Source organism: Leptosomus discolor, chromosome 3 (genome assembly GCF_034619465.1).
Source record: "Leptosomus discolor isolate bLepDis1 chromosome 3, bLepDis1.hap2, whole genome shotgun sequence".
Taxonomy (NCBI): Eukaryota; Metazoa; Chordata; class Aves; order Leptosomiformes; family Leptosomidae; genus Leptosomus; species Leptosomus discolor.
In genome coordinates, this window is record NC_141393.1 from 30,949,907 (window position 1) to 30,965,625 (window position 15,719).

General features: G+C 37.6%; 1 protein-coding gene across 4 annotated transcripts in view; it reads left to right on the top strand.

Annotated features, from left to right (window-relative positions):
- HEATR5A (HEAT repeat containing 5A) overlaps positions 1-15,719 on the top strand; it is a 56,323-nt gene that overhangs the window by 4,692 nt on the left and 35,912 nt on the right. For all 4 annotated transcript variants that reach the window (XM_086461943.1, XM_086461944.1, XM_086461945.1 and 1 more), the window contains exons 3-10: positions 1,692-1,800; positions 2,346-2,495; positions 2,760-2,931; positions 4,907-5,067; positions 7,398-7,653; positions 8,732-8,887; positions 9,727-9,977; positions 15,157-15,268. In XM_086461943.1, the coding sequence (XP_086318069.1) occupies positions 1,692-1,800; positions 2,346-2,495; positions 2,760-2,931; positions 4,907-5,067; positions 7,398-7,653; positions 8,732-8,887; positions 9,727-9,977; positions 15,157-15,268 (1,367 nt within the window). The remainder of the gene's footprint in view (positions 1-1,691; positions 1,801-2,345; positions 2,496-2,759; positions 2,932-4,906; positions 5,068-7,397; positions 7,654-8,731; positions 8,888-9,726; positions 9,978-15,156; positions 15,269-15,719) is intronic.

The window sequence follows — 15,719 nt, forward strand, 5'->3', positions numbered from 1 at the left end:
CACTTGTAGACGTGGTTTAGTGGGAATGGTGGTATTAGGTCAATGGTTGGACTCGATGGTCTTAGAGGTCTATTCCAACCTAATGATTCTATGAGAAACATTTGTGGAAAAAACCCCAGAGAACTAGAGTCATGATACAATCCTAGAAGGCAGTCAGAAGAGCTTCCCAAGTCCTATGCTTTAAACTTTTATAGAAATTTAAATATTGATGTGCAAAGGTAGCTGGATTCTCCTTTTTAGTTGACTAGATGTTACCATCAACAGCTAACAGCTTCATTGCTAGAAATCACTGTTCAACACTGATTGACTCTTTCATACAACACTTAAGCATGTGGCAGTACAGCTAACCATTTAAGAGTGTTTGCAGGTTATCCCACAATGTAATAAGGGAGTTCTGGTTTCAGGTTTTTTTCATAGTTGTTAGTTAAATATACCTTCTTTGGATTATGATGTGAAATATATATTATTTAGTCTTGAGGCTAATTAAAAAGAGTATCTGTGACCATCAGGTGATGAATTTAGTAGTAAGATGGTACAATTGTAATTTTATGCCCAGCCACACCATGAACAAAATTAAAATCCAAACTGTTGGTGTGTACTGAGTTGGATAAAAACAGTAATGAAAAATGTTGCTTTAATGAAAATAGGATTTTGGTATGATAAGAGATAAAGAATATCAGTTTTGGTTTTCTTATTGTGCTTTGTCATTTAGGGAATCACTGTTAATATTAAATGCATTTTTCTAATTAAGAATGTGTTCAGTATGAAATTTTAAAATTCTTTATGTGAAACTGGAATTTGGTTGAGCAATAAGTAAAATGTTGTTTTGTTGAAGGGAGTGCTGAGCAATGTCACAGCATATTTAAGTAGGTCTGTCCAAAGAGCTGAAAGCTGATTAAAGGTATAATTTCCTTTTTCCTTGTATTCATAAAATTAATTGGTTTAGTTATAGATCTGTCAATACAAATGCAAAGTGTTTTCCTTAATTATTCAAAGGAAAACACTTTAATTAAACAACTTTTTCTTTATTTTTAATTTTTTCTCAGTATTTAGTGGTTTTTATGTTTGCTAAAGGAAGTGTTGATGAGCACACAGGCTCCAGTTGTCAGTTATTTCACCTGGAAACTATATTCAGAATCTGTGTGAGGTGAAAAGGACGTGATCTTATACTTTTATTTCCTTCAAGGTGTTTCCTTATTATGTCCTGTAATATATATATGCCGGAATTTTAATTACTAGACATTTGCAGTCTACTATTGACCATCAAATTGTAAATAAAGATATCTGTGGCTGCTTCTAGTAGCATCTGCTGTAGCACAGTGCCATATGCGTGATGCAAGGCATGCTTAGTTAGAAATTAATGTTAAGGTTTAAAGGTGGATATGAAAATAGTATTCCTATTGTAAAATTTATTGGAATATTGTATTACCTGAATTCTTATATTATCCAAATTCTTTTCTCAACCCTTGTATCTGCATTTCTCGTAAAGTGTGAGTATGTGCCACACACAGACCGCTCTTTTTTTTCTTTTTCTTTTTTTTTTTTTTTTCCATTTGATAATCCACTTACATTTCTGGGACATTCGATTTAGTTATTTTGTTGTTTGCCCCTTGATTACTTTAGTTGTCTTAATCCCTTTCGTCTGTTACTGCATCCATTTTCACGCGTCTTTGGATTTGCTTTTGTTTTAGTGCTGCGGTGGTATGCTTGGGCTATTTATACAAAAAATTGGGAAGAATTTTGGGCAACAGTTTTACTGACACCGTTGGGAATGTGCTTAAAGCAATGAAGAATGCAGAGGTATTGGAACAGCATGTTTAAAAAATGATTGGGAAAACAATAGTGTGTTTACTGTTGGTAGCTGGACCAATGAATAGGAGAAAGTGCATGATACTGAAATAACGAAAAAATTCTGGAAAGTCATAGGATAAATACTAGTGTCTAAATTCCAAAGAATTACTAGAGAGTTAATGGATTATGACTGTAAAAAGATGGGTTGTAGCTATTCTCAATTTGATTTCATGAAGGAGCTTGATAAACTAGAAAATTTAATTGCCGTATTAATGAGAGCATTTTTGCTCCAGCCTGTACTTCATGTTTTGAGTTTTAAACTGCTAGTGAGTACTTTCCAGTAGAACACAGAATTACTGTTTTCACTTGCTTATGGAGTTATAGAGCAAGTTATCTGCTTTAACTCACTTCAGCATAAACAGATCTCCAAAAGTCTAACAGACCGAAACCATTGTTTACCTGTTTCAGTGGCTGGCATCTTGTATTTCCAAGGAACTTAGGAAATACAAGGTTAGGGTTACAAAACTTTAACATTTCTCTTTTTCGTTTTTCAGTCTCAAGGTCGTTATGAAATCATGCTTAGTTTGCAAAATATATTAAATGGTTTAGGAGCTGCTGCTGTCCCCTGTCATAGAGATATTTACAAAGCTGCGCGATCATGTTTGACAGATCGATCCATGGCAGTCCGCTGTGCTGCTGCAAAGGTAAAGTACTCTAAGAGTTGTTTTTATTAAGCAAGCTCCCTAAATAAAATTCTGTTTTAATGGATGATGAGCACAGCAGTAAATACATTGTTTTCTTATCTTTATTTCTTTGATATTGTCTTGGCAGCAAAAATTCAAGTCATTTTAGTATGAAGCAACATGCTTATTTTGTTAGGGAGAACTCTGTGTACTATATAGCAAACTAAAATTTTTACTGAGTGCTTTTCCACTGTCAAAACATTTTTATTTCCCTTTTTTCTCTAGTGTCTTCTTGAACTTCAGAATGAAGCAGTATTTATGTGGAGTACAGACCTGGATAGTGTTGTGACTTTGTGTTTTAAATCCTTTGAAGGTTCCAATTATGATGCACGATTAGCAGTTTCAAAACTTTTAGGCACAGTATTGGCTAGAGCTCTAACATCTAAACAGACAACAGGTAAAATATGACCATCATTTGCTGATTCCTCATCTGTAAAAATCGGTCAGATGATAAGAAACTTCTCAAGCCTGAAGTAAAATCAGAGTGTAAGCTTCATCTAGCTCTTTGTATCTCTGGTTTGATTTTTTTGTAACATTTTTCTTGTGAAGTGCTATGGTTTTGGTTGTGTTAACCTATATATATATATGTGTGTGTGTGTGTGTATATATGTATATACATGTATATAAATTTATAAAAGAATAAGGAATAATATTGGGTTACAACTTTTTCTCTGTTAGAAGCTTATTGTACGGAGAGAAATTAGTAGCCTCAAGAATTTAAAGGTAAGATTAATTTAAGCAGTGTAGAAAGCACCAAGATTTGAGGGACTGTCACTTTGATAAACTAAAATGTTAAAGATATCTTCAGGTTGTTGTTTTTGCAATCATCAGTATCACATCTGGATTGTCTAGCAGTACAAATGTGATCAGAAGCAGAAATGAGAATGCAGTTTTTTTCACTCAACAGACCATGTAACAGTTTTTGCTGACAGACAGTACTTGATCTAAGTGAAGCACCCTGGCACAAAGTTAACATCTCCAATCTTTGATGTCGTTCAGACTGGGCATTTTTAGTCCAGTCTTAGGAGCCCAGAGCTAAATATCTAACTGTGAGCTAAGCAAAATCTAACAGGATGCAGAGTAAGTGTGATTCAGACTGTTGATTCTGCTTTTAAAGGCATCAGAGAAGACCTTCAGTGGACTAAGCAGCAAATGACAGCATTACACGCCTTTAAGCCCAATCTGCTGCCTTTCAAAATTCTTGAGGCTGTGCATTTGCATTGGAGACTCTGAAGTCTTGATTTATAAAGTATTTTTCTAAGAATCTGTCAGACAGAGTAATTTTGTTACAGAAAATAATTGGCACTTATCCTTTCCCAATAAAGTAAAGAAAAATAATACTCTGACCTCTTTATAGACTCAGTCATTTTCTTTAATCTTTGTAAGCAATGTAGTTGTATTTCTAAAGTGCTAAGGTAAGGTTATATAAGAAGTTTATCAACTCTTTGATTATTTTTATTTATTTCAGTTAGTTATGTTAGAGCTAAGTGAGACAAACTAGGTGGGGGCTAGAAGGGGCTGGGGGAGATGTGGAGGGAGCAGTACATGAAGAAGTGCGTAGTCCTGAAGTTTCTGCATTGCATCCAATACACTGCTGATATTAGGTAGGGTTGGTTGGTTGGGGTTGTTTTTTGACATGATTATCCCAAATCCTCTCATTCCTTTTCCCATTTCAATACTTGGAAGAGAATGAAAAATGCAGTGAAGATTTTAGGTCGCCTGGTTTGCACAGTGTGCAGACAAGTTGCACACACATGTCCCAGCATTTATTTTAAATGAACTTTCTATAACGAAATGAAACAACAGAATGGGAATTAGGGATAAATAATTTTCCTATAAGATTGTAAGCATATTCTGTTACTCTCATTCTTTTGGAGACCTAATTTAATACTAAGGTGAGATGCTTTTGTTTCTAAGAGAATCTGTAGCTGTGCCCTTGTCTGGCTAAGCATAGCAGAAAGGTCATCCACCCTGTCAGACGTGATAGGAGTAGACCATACAGACCATACAGACCATACAGTAAAGCTTTGGGTGGTAGGTGTAGACCATACAGACCTTTTTGCAAAGAGAGCTTAGATTACATGGTAAATACCGAGGGAGGGTAAATGTATATATATGTATTAGGTGATGGCCTAAACTATTTAAAGATAGCTGAAGCAGAGACATGAGAAATTCTATGGTTCGCTGGAGCACTGAGTCCTAAAATGTCTTAGTTTCTCTTGTGAAATTATGCTGAAACAGCATTTGGATTTGATTGTGCTACTGAATTTGTGCAAATTGTTTTTTCTAAAATGATTAGAGTTGAAAATTTTCTTCTAAAATGTAACACGTTTTACAGAGCTATTCCTCTAAAGATTTACATCTATTCTTAGCATCCAGCAGGCATAACTTCCGCAGAATGTCTTTGGAAGAAGTGATGGAACTGTTGGGAACCGGATTTCTGCGCGGAAGTTGTGGATTTCTACGAGCCAGTGGTGATATGTTGAAAGGGACCAGTTCAGTCAGCAGAGATGTTAGAGTTGGAGTCACCCAGGTTTGGATTACGTTAGTTATGATTTTCTGAGGTTGCTAAACATTCCTATAATAACAGTTTTGCTCTCCATATATATCTTTCATCCTTCTTTGTATCTATGACAAAATACATACTTTAAAATAAGGATTTACATCTTGAGTTATGCTAGAAAGAAAAGAAAAGAGATTTCTGATGTTGCTTATTGTTTACTTGATAGTTTGAAATTTTCAGAATTAAATATCTATTACTTGTGAAAGCTTCACGTGATAGGAATTTCAAGTAGGTGATATAAATAAGTACTTTCCTCAAATTTTTCATTTAAAACTTAATGCCTTATGTCTAAAAATGAAAGAGAGAAGTTACAAGAATTCTTTGAACTTGGAATAGTTTCCTTCTATATAGGGACTGGTATCAGACCATATAATGCAACCTGGTAAAAACAGTATAAATTTTCCAGATAGTATCAGATTGGCTTCTTCCTGTAAATATTATCTTAAATGTCATTTACATGCTAAGACCCAGATACTCAAATGTTAAACGTGTGAATCAGGACTAAAAATCATGATGAACATTTACATATCAAACAGCTGTGATTATTTTAATATGTTACAGTGTCCACAGCTATTTGGTAAGTCCGCTTTGCCAGTAAGGGAGTATTTCAGTGCATTTCAACTTCTGCATTGCAAAAAATCTGTAAATTAGCGTGAATTACTGATAGAAGCTGCCAGACTTTGCACTAAAACAGCTGGAAGGAGCTCACAAATTGTCTTCTATGCTCAGATCATGCTGGGTGGAAGCATTAACTTCTGGCAGAGAGACAGAAAAGCTGGGGAACAATAATACCTTGACAGCTATTTGCCTAGAAAATGCACGCCAGACTCCTAGGGTGTTCTGTATATATGGTGGTTTTATTAGTTTTCCAGGAATAGATATTTCAGTTCAGTGTTTTCACTATTTGTACTGTTTTTTGGAGGTTGTCTTCTTTTTCATATATTTCTACGTTAACACAATAGTGCCTGTGCTAGATGGTACACTCTAACTGTACCAGAACAGTTAAAACAGTGCAATGTTTCTATAAGAAAAACTTGAGAAATTGTGCATATATCAGTGCCTGTGAGTAGAAAAGACTTGCAGTTGTAAAATGTATTAATCATTATATAAATTGCAGCTTATTATAAATTAAAAAATAAGAACAACACTGAAGATGGCTTCTTACATATGGACGAAGATTTTCTATTTGTTCAAGACACAGTCAGGTTCAAAATGTAGCCATGGCATTATGGCTCTTCACAAGTCTATTTATCTTGTTAAATTCTTCAGTTTTCAAATCTGTAAAACAGGGGTAATGTACTGATACGTTGTGGAGCCTAAGTAGTATTTGTCAAGAGCTATTAGATGCTAACAGGACAATAGTACAATTCCTCTGCCTACATTACTTCACTTTCTTTTACGTGATTAGTTTTGTTGTTAATCATAGACATGAGACAAAGTATGTATGAGGCAAATACAGAAGTTTGTTGATACGGGTAGTGGTTAGTTGTGAATTTTCTTATGAGGAATTTTGTGTGTTCATTTGCGTATTCTCATTTTTTGTATTCTCTTTTTTTGGTGGTAGCACATCTAGTCATTAAAAAAAATCCAACACATGCACATGGAAGGCATTTGTAAGGGAGCATATTATGTGGCAAAATAAATGGGCTTGTGGTGATTAGATTTGTAAAGTGACTCTGCATTCTTTCTCTTTGTTGTGACAAACGTAGTCTTTTTATGGCACCTCCATTGCAAGGCAAACAATTAAAATTCATTGAGATGAAGAGCAGTGCTTGGGGGCTGCAAATATTCCCTAATTCAAAGCCTATAATAACAAAGTTCTCTCAGGGTTATGGGTTATAGTTTTGTAACTTAGTAGTTCTTAAAATGCATTCATACATTAAATTTGGGTTCCATGTGCAGAATGTTAAGTAGCTGGAAGCTGTTGTTCAGTGAGACTAAACACGATGTTTTACATAACAAGTGCCTGTGCAGGGTAAACTGCCATTTCTCACTCTGGAATGAAATAACATGGGCGAGCAGCTTGAATTAACTTACAGTCAAAGCAGGCTGCAATATTGCTAGGACAGTTTTGCTAGTAATTTAAATTACTTAAATAGATGCAAAAAATTTGCACCTACCTGAAAGTAAGAACATGTGTGATTTATGGATGCATAAATGTATAAGTAGTCTCAGTTTAGTGACATTCTAGTTGTGGCAATGTGCAGATATTAAAAAAAATTAATATATGTGGGATAGCTGGCAGTGGTTTTCCAGATGTTTTTGCTCTAAAATATGCCTTCTTTTCGAATCTCTTCCAGGCATATGTGGTATTTGTCTCTACATTAGGAGCACAATGGCTTGAAAGGAACTTCTCTGCCTTCCTTTCCCATATTCTAGATCTCGTGTCTCAGTCTCACCCTAAGGCTATTCAGAGTCAGATGGATGCTATCGGCTGTCGCCGTTGTGTTTCATTTATCCTTCGAGCTACAGTTGGAGGCCTTCTTGGGGAAAAAGCTCAAATTGCAGCTGCCAAGGAGATTTGTCGGGCCATCTGGAAACTGAAGAAAGTTGTGGGTATGGGTCTAACAAGATTATCTATTTGGGCCTCTGTTTTTTGTTTTTTAAGTGATTGTCCAACTTCCTAATCCAGAGACTGCAGAAATAAAATATGTAGTGCTGATTTGTTACTCTAATAATGTAGAGGGCTTTTGATGGACTGCTTTGTTTTTAACTTGGGCTGGTTATTTGTTTATGTGTTTCTGCGTGTGTTTACCCACAGAAGTGTAAACATCTTTTTTAACACTTCTTTCCTGGCAAATATCACTTTAACTAATTACAAATATAGTAATAAATATATGCAGTAATAAAATACACCGTGTTGTAAAACAAGTTAAATTGGCGGTTAATATATAGCCAGATTCTGCTTTCCTGTTCAGAGCAGCTGACGCTACTGATGGTTCAAAAAAGAAGCACTTGTTCCTAATTGGCAAAATGAGCATTTCTTCTGGAGAAAACAGATCTCTTGCATGATAAAGTCTTGTACACAGCTTCAAAAAAAAAAAAAAAGCTGCTAATCTTCCCACCATTGTCCTTGTAAGGGAAAAAAGAAATGCTGGGCATAACCAGTCGTCCCCTTACATATTGTATCCTAGTTAAATATTTAAGTTAAATATCTAAACTGACATAATCATTTGTGTCTCAAAAGATGAGCTTTCAAAAAACTCCCTCCCTCTTTATTCCCTGCCCCCCCCCCCTCTTTGTACTATTTCACTCTTTCCTTCTCTTTCTTTTTTCTTGCTATGTAGTAAAATCTGCCAAGTTATATCCAAGCATGACCTCTTCAAGTCACTTTTGGTGAAGCTGAGAGTAGCATGCCTCTTGCTAGCCACTGTTCCCCATCACTTAAAGCTAAGCAATTTGGTAGTTTCCATTTTTATCTACCCTCCTGCCTTCACAGACTTTACTACACTATCCATTTGAGTAAGAGAAATGTAGTTGTCTCAGTGAAAACAGTTTGGTCAGTAATAAAAACGGTAATGATAAAAGCTCATTTGGCAATATAAACAGCTTACCATAGCAAAATCCTTTTTCCAATCTGTTTGTTTCATCTTGGTAATGATTTCACGGGGACTTTCCTATATTGTGTTATCAGATGCTGCAATGAGTGACAGTAACTTGGAAACAAGAATTAGTACAACAGATGTAACAGCAAGTCAGCATGTGCTCGTGTGTGCACTTCAGGAACTCGGGAGTCTCATCCATGGCTTAGGAACTACAGCAGCACCATTGCTGCAAGACACCAGTACAGGTACAAGCCCTGAATTATTTTGTGAACCAGAGTACAAAATATATTCCTTTGTTCACTGTGATCTTCTCTGATTTCTTATGGCTAGGGTGTCTGTTCTTTCAAATCTGTTGGGAACTTTTGTCTGACATTGACTATAGCAACCTTTCTTCTGGCATGCAGTCTCCCAGTCTCCTCACCTGGACCTCTTCAGTTCTTCTACCCTTTTCTGTTTGTCCACTAAATGAAGAAAAGAAAAGGGATAAAAAAAAAAAAAAGAAAGGAAAAGGGGGAAGTTGGCTATCTTACATGCTGTAGGAAGTCTTCAGGCATTGCCGAAAGAGTTCTGTATCTTCTCTGACATGTACTACTATGTTAATTAAAAAAAAAAAAAAAAAATCAGTGTCAAATTTAACTCCATTAAGGATTATATTGAAAGTCCAGCACTTTGTAATGTTTATAGTAAATCAGCTTGATTGAGCTGGCTATCTTTGTCTACCTTTATTGTTTTCATTTAATGGCATTTTTTCTGGATGGGTTCACGTGGACGTCTGTTTCCACTGCATGGATTTCTGCTCCTTGAGAATACTTACAGGTATTTTCTATGCATGTTGGTGAATAACTGCATAATATGTTAGGTTTTCTCGATATTGTTTGTTTTCATTCAGGGTAACTTTTTTTGAAAAGTATTGAAGTATTTAAATTTGGTAAGAAATATTTTGCAATAAAAATAAATGTAACTTTTTAAAGAGAAGTACAGAAACTGAATAGTGGTGTGTTCACTAGTCCTCTATATACAATTTTGCTTGTTTGACAATTTTCTTGCATATTTCTTAAGTGTGCTTATGCGTTTTGTTTTTCAGGAGTTTTGGAAGCAGTAATTTCTGTCATTCTTCATCCCAGCATTTCAGTTAGACTGACAGCAGCTTGGTGTTTACGCTGTATTGCAATAGCATTGCCCTCCTATGTGTCCCTACTGTTGGATCGTTGCATTGAACGTCTTAGTGCGTTGAAATCCTCCCCAGAAGCAGTAACTGGCTACAGTTTTGCTGTTGCTGCTTTGCTGGGTGCAGTAAAACACTGTCCTTTAGGAATTCCACATGGAAAAGGCAAGGTATGGTCTGAATACTTTACTCATAGGCAGTTCTTTAATGTTTTTTCGGTATTATTTGCTTGTATTCTTTATGACATGATCACATAACCCATTATATGGATGAGATACTTTCTTTCCTCAAGAAGGGGATTTTGAAGCATACATTCAATAATAAGCAACTGTTTTTCTCACATGTCAGGACTGTGAATTTCTCAGGAAATGTCATTAAAGTCTTTATTAACCTCTCATATTGTTATCTTTTTCTAGTGGAGAAGCTTGTTAGGGCAGAAGTTTTTTTTGTTTTGGGACAGAGGTCAATTCTGTGGAGCTGTATGGACTTAAATAGAATAGTCTAAGAAAAGGTTTACCTGGATAAAACATTTCTTGAGTAGAGTTACATTTTTCAGGATTTCAAAAAAAATCCTTGACAGCAACATCAAACCTTTTGCAATTCTGGCCCAGTTTGACATTGGCTTAAATTAGAAAGCTGACATTTCAGCAGTGTTGATGATGAGAAAAGGCTGGTTTAGAGTACATACAGCTGAAATGTATAAGACTTTGCCAAAAGAAAAAAAATATTTCTTTTATAAAAAAATAATCAGAAGTATCCATACAGATCTATTGCATGCTGTGATGTTAGAAATAAGTTTCCTGGAAGGAAACTTGTTCAGCCACAGATTAAACCAAATTAATGTTTCCCAGGCCTGTCTGTGACTCTTCAGTGTACAGTTTAATCAGTGCTTACACCAAAAACAGCAATTATGTATTATCATGAAAAAAATCTTTAGTGAAGTCCAACAAAATAATTAATCAAGTCAAATGGATAGATGCTTTCATTTTGTTTTATGGAACTCAACAGAAACCAATTTCTTGCGTTAATGCAGTCTAAGATGCTTGTACCAATCTCTTCACTAGCACAGACAGGTTATACTGTTCTCTGAAGTTTTAGGGATATGCAGATGTAGAAATACAGACCAGGAGAAGAAGCTGTTTCCATCTTGTTGACAATTTTATCCATGGAGTTACTCACAGTTGGAAAAGAGTGGGTGCAACACAAGTGGCAGCAGTACATGCTAGTTCTCTGCATGATGTAGAAACTTATGTTCTCAGTTTTCAAAATACCTGTTTCGAAGCCAGAATCACAGAATGGTAGGGGTTGGAAGGGACCTCCAGAGATCATCTAGTGCAACCCCTCTGCTAAAGCAGGTCATTTAGAGCAGGCTGCCCAGGACTGTGTCCGGGTGGGTTTTGAGTATCTCCAGGGAAGGAGACTCCACAACCTCTCTGGGCAGCCAGTTCCAGTGCTCTGCCACCCTCACAGTAAAGAAGTTTTTTCTTGCGTTCAGGTGGAACTTCCTGTGCTCCAGTTTGTGCCCATTGCCCCTTGCCCTGTCACTGAACACCACTGAAAACTGCCTGGCCCCATCCTCTTGACACCCACCTTTCAGGTATATGTAAGTGTTGATAAGGTCTCCTCTCAGTCTTCTCTTCTCCAGGCTAGAGAGCCCCAGTTCTCTCAGCCTTTCCTCATAAGAGAGATGCTCCAGCACCCTCATCATCTTTGTGGCCCTCTGCTGGACTCTCTGCAGGAGTTGCGCGTCTCTCTTGAACCGGGGAACCCAGAACTGGACACAGTACTCCAGATGTGGCCTCACCAGCACAGAGTAGAGTGGGAAGAGAACCTCCCTCGACCTGCTGGCCACACTCTTCTTGATGTACCCCAGGATACCATTGGCCTTGTTGGCCACAAGGGCACGTTGCTGGCTCAAGGTTAACCTGCTGTGCACCAGGACTCCCACATCCTTCTCCGCAGAGCTGCTTTCCGGCAGGCCAACCCCTAACTTGTACTGGTGCAGGGAGTTATTCCTCCCCAGGTGCAGGACCCTACACTTGGCCTTGTTGAACCTCATCAGGTTCGTCTGTCTGGCTCTCCAGCCTGTCCAGGTCTCGCTGAATGGCAGCACAGCCCTCTGGTGTGTCAGCCACTCCTCCCAGTTTAGCGTCATTGAGGAATATGTTGAATAAGACCTGACCCAGTACTGACCCCTGGGGAACACCACTAGTCACAGGCCTCCAGCTGGACTCAGCACCACTGATCACAACCCTGAGCTCTGTCCTTCAGCCAGTTGTCAATCCACCTCACTGTCCACTCGTCTACCCCACACTTCCTAAGCTTCCCTATGAGGATGTTGTGGGAGACAGAGTCAAAAGCCTTGCTGAAGTAGCGGTAGACAACATCCACTGCTTTCCCCTTGTCCACCCAGCCAGTCATGCCGTCATAGAAGGCTATCAGGTTGGACAAGCATGATTTCCCCTCGGTGAATCCATGCTGACTACTCCTGATAACCTTCTTTTCCTCCATGTGCTTAGAGACGACATCCAGAGTGAGCTGCTCCATCACCTTTCCAGGGCTGGAGGTGAGGCTGACTGGCCTGTAGTTTCCTGGATCCTCCTTCTTGCTGCTTTTGAAGACTGGAGTGACATTGGCTTTCTTCCACTCCTCAGGCACTTCTCCCGTCCTCCGTGACCTTTCAAAGATGGAGAGTGGCTTATCAACAACATCTGCCAGCTCCCTCGGCCCTCGTGGGTGCAGCCCCTGGATTTGTGGGTGTCTAGTTTGCGTAAAAGATCCCTAACCCTATCCTTCTCAGTGAAGGGAAAGTCTTCCTTTCTCCAAACTTCCTCTGTTACCTCCAGCGTCTGGGATTCCTGAGGACCAGCCTTAGCAGTAGAGACTGAAGCAAAGGCAGCATTCAGTAACTCTGCCTTCTCCTTATGCTCCATCACCAGGGCACCCACCTCATTTGGCAGCAGGTCCACATTTTCCCTAGTCTTCCTTTTGCTACCGATGTATTTGAAGAAGCCCTTCTTGTTGTCTTTGACATCCCTAGCCAGATTTAAATCCAAGTTAGCCTTCCCTGTAGCATCTCAGCACAATCTGACAGCATTCCCATATTCCTCCCAAGTGGCCAGTCCCTTTTCCCTCATGTTGTAAACTTCCTTCTTCCCTTTGCATTTTCCCAGAAGCTACTTGCTCATCCAAGCAGGCCTTCTGCCTTCTTTGCTTGATTTTTTTTCTTCATAGGGATGCACTGATTCTGATCTTGAGCCAGTGGATATTAGAGAAGAAGTGGCATGCTTTGACACAAGGATTTGGGGGCGGGGGGGTTGTTATTACGCCATTGTATGATGAAAAGAATGCTCTAGTACATTAGGAAAAAAATTCCTTGCAGTGATTCCAGCCCACCCTTTCCACGTTGTTGCATGCTAACAGTTCCATGCCATTCCTTAACAGACATTGCTAGCTACACTTCCCAACATTCAAAGACCGAACTGCTGATGAAAACAATTTATAAGCCTGTTTTTTTCTTTTAAAAGCTTGCACTCATGATTACTGAAAGACCATGGGGAAATAACAAAATGAATATTGTTTGCCCAGTTATATAGCTGAGAGGTACCATTCAAATACTATACACCTAAGCAGAGCTAAGGTTTCTATTTAACAGAGAAACAAGATTATTAACAAAGATTTCTTTTAGAGTAATAGAATAGTATGAAATAGGGCCAGGTGGAAGTATGGGAGGGCACAGAAAGTGTGGGAGAAACACTGTATTCTGTACTAAGCTGGCAGGGGGGGAAAACAGAGGAGTTGACAAAAGCCCTTTTCCATTCTCTCCTAGGAACACTGCCAGATTCCAGACTAGCTCCTCTTCTGAGGAGCTGAAAGAGAGCACTGTTAAATAGAGCAGTTTTGAAAATGGAGTAGCAAACATAGACAGTAGTGACCTGTACAGAAGCTGTTTTATATTAATGCTTTTATCTTTCAGAGAATGGTTAGTGTTGCAGGTGGAACCTATTCCAGAAAATAGAAGAATTAAGGGGGTTGTTTATATTTAGCATTCCCTACTATGGCTTATACTTCAGTTAAAAACAAACAAACAAAACCCTAAAAAACCTAAAACTTCAAAAATAAGATGTTTTTCCTAGTTCATATAGAGAAAAATTGTCAGAAATCATTAAATGAAATCCTTTCTAGGATGTTTATTTCACAAGGAATTTAAGTATACTAAGCTGTTAGTGATTTTTAGTACTATAATTTAACAAGGGTAGTCTTTTAATTTTAGAACCAAATATTTTAACTCTATTAGGAATCTGTAACAGTAAATTTCTTCACTTGCAACCACCTGATAGCCTTATGGAATTGGGGAAACAAATATTTCCAGACTTAGTATTTCATGAAGTTTTGGAAGTGTACAAATTTCGAACTTTCATGAAGCAAACTTTCATGTACAAACTTTCATGACATTTTATAAGTGTGCAAATAAATTTTAGAAGGATGTTGTCTATACTGTCCAAATAAATTATAGTGTGTAAAAAAGTTATAGAAGCATGTTGTCCGTACTGAGGCTTTTAGTGGTGCTATTGATAATGACACTTCTTACTTGTAATACTAATGCATAAGCAGTTTGTTTTGGTGACCAGACATAATGCAAGATGTAAGAAGAACTTTTTGGCATATGTGAAACATAAATGAAGCAACTCATTTGCAGAATACTTTTAGCATTTGTAGCTATACTGCGGCAGCTGTCAATAGACACAGTGTGTGTTCCTCCATGTAAATTCTGTGTAGCTTGTGCTCGAGCAGATTGTCAGCTTGCATTTAGCATGGAATAGTAGGCACCTGCAATTACTGTGGAGAAGCTAAGATAGGATTAATTCTAACTATACTATTCTAACTTGTTTTTTCAGTCATACCATTTGTTGGTTTAAAAACTAGCAGACAATGGTAGACATTATTATAAAACAAGGATAAAAAGATCATTACCCCTCTTGATCTCCAATTTGTAGGTCTCATGCTACCCTTTTTCTATATAGTTGCATAAATAGAATATCAGAACACTTCTATCCTTGCAATGCGTATTCTTGTGAGAATTATCAGCTGTCATTTTACTGCTGATAAAAGAAAGGGGACAAAGCAGCAAAGTGACTTACCTAGTACCCCACAGAACTGTTGAAGCCATCCCAGACTGATGCTGAAGGCCATTATTGCAACTTTGTGAGCCCAAGTATGCCATAGTGTGAGAGGCAGATTGTATTCTGTTTGGGGGCACTGAAACAGGATTAAGTATCGCAGCAAATAGCATGGAAAAAAACATTTGGTAGTTACTAAGATGCTGATGCTCTGTTTTTCTCTTTAAAGGTAATCATGACAGTAGCAGAGGATTTGTTGTGTTCTGCTTCTCAGAACAGTCGCATTTCACTGCAGCGAACACAGGCTGGATGGCTGTTGATAGCGGCCCTCATGACATTAGGTAGTAGCTTTCTACAATTTTTCTTAAACACCATTAAGCTGTTCCATGTTCTGTCTCTGACTTTAGCTCTTTTGATGTTTCATTTAATTTACAACTGCAAAATAATTCTAAAAAAACAAATGCTAATTGGAATTTTAGAAAAACTTCCTGAAATAAAATCCGTTTCTTTCAAATTTGCTATTAGTACGTTGGGAGCAATGTCTGAAAAACAGTGACTGACTGAGACTCCTGTTAATTAAACGTAGAAGATAAATTTCAAAGTCAGTCTAATCAAATGTCTTTGTGGCTGTGAAGAATTACACTGATGTTTTTAAACATCTAACCCAGCACAAAATGAGCTAATCATTTGTATTTCCCTCTTGTCAGGCATTTGAAATCTTACAGAACTTTCTGATATTTATTAGTGGTCAGATTGACTGTGATCACTAAATTACTAACAATGAATGTGCTT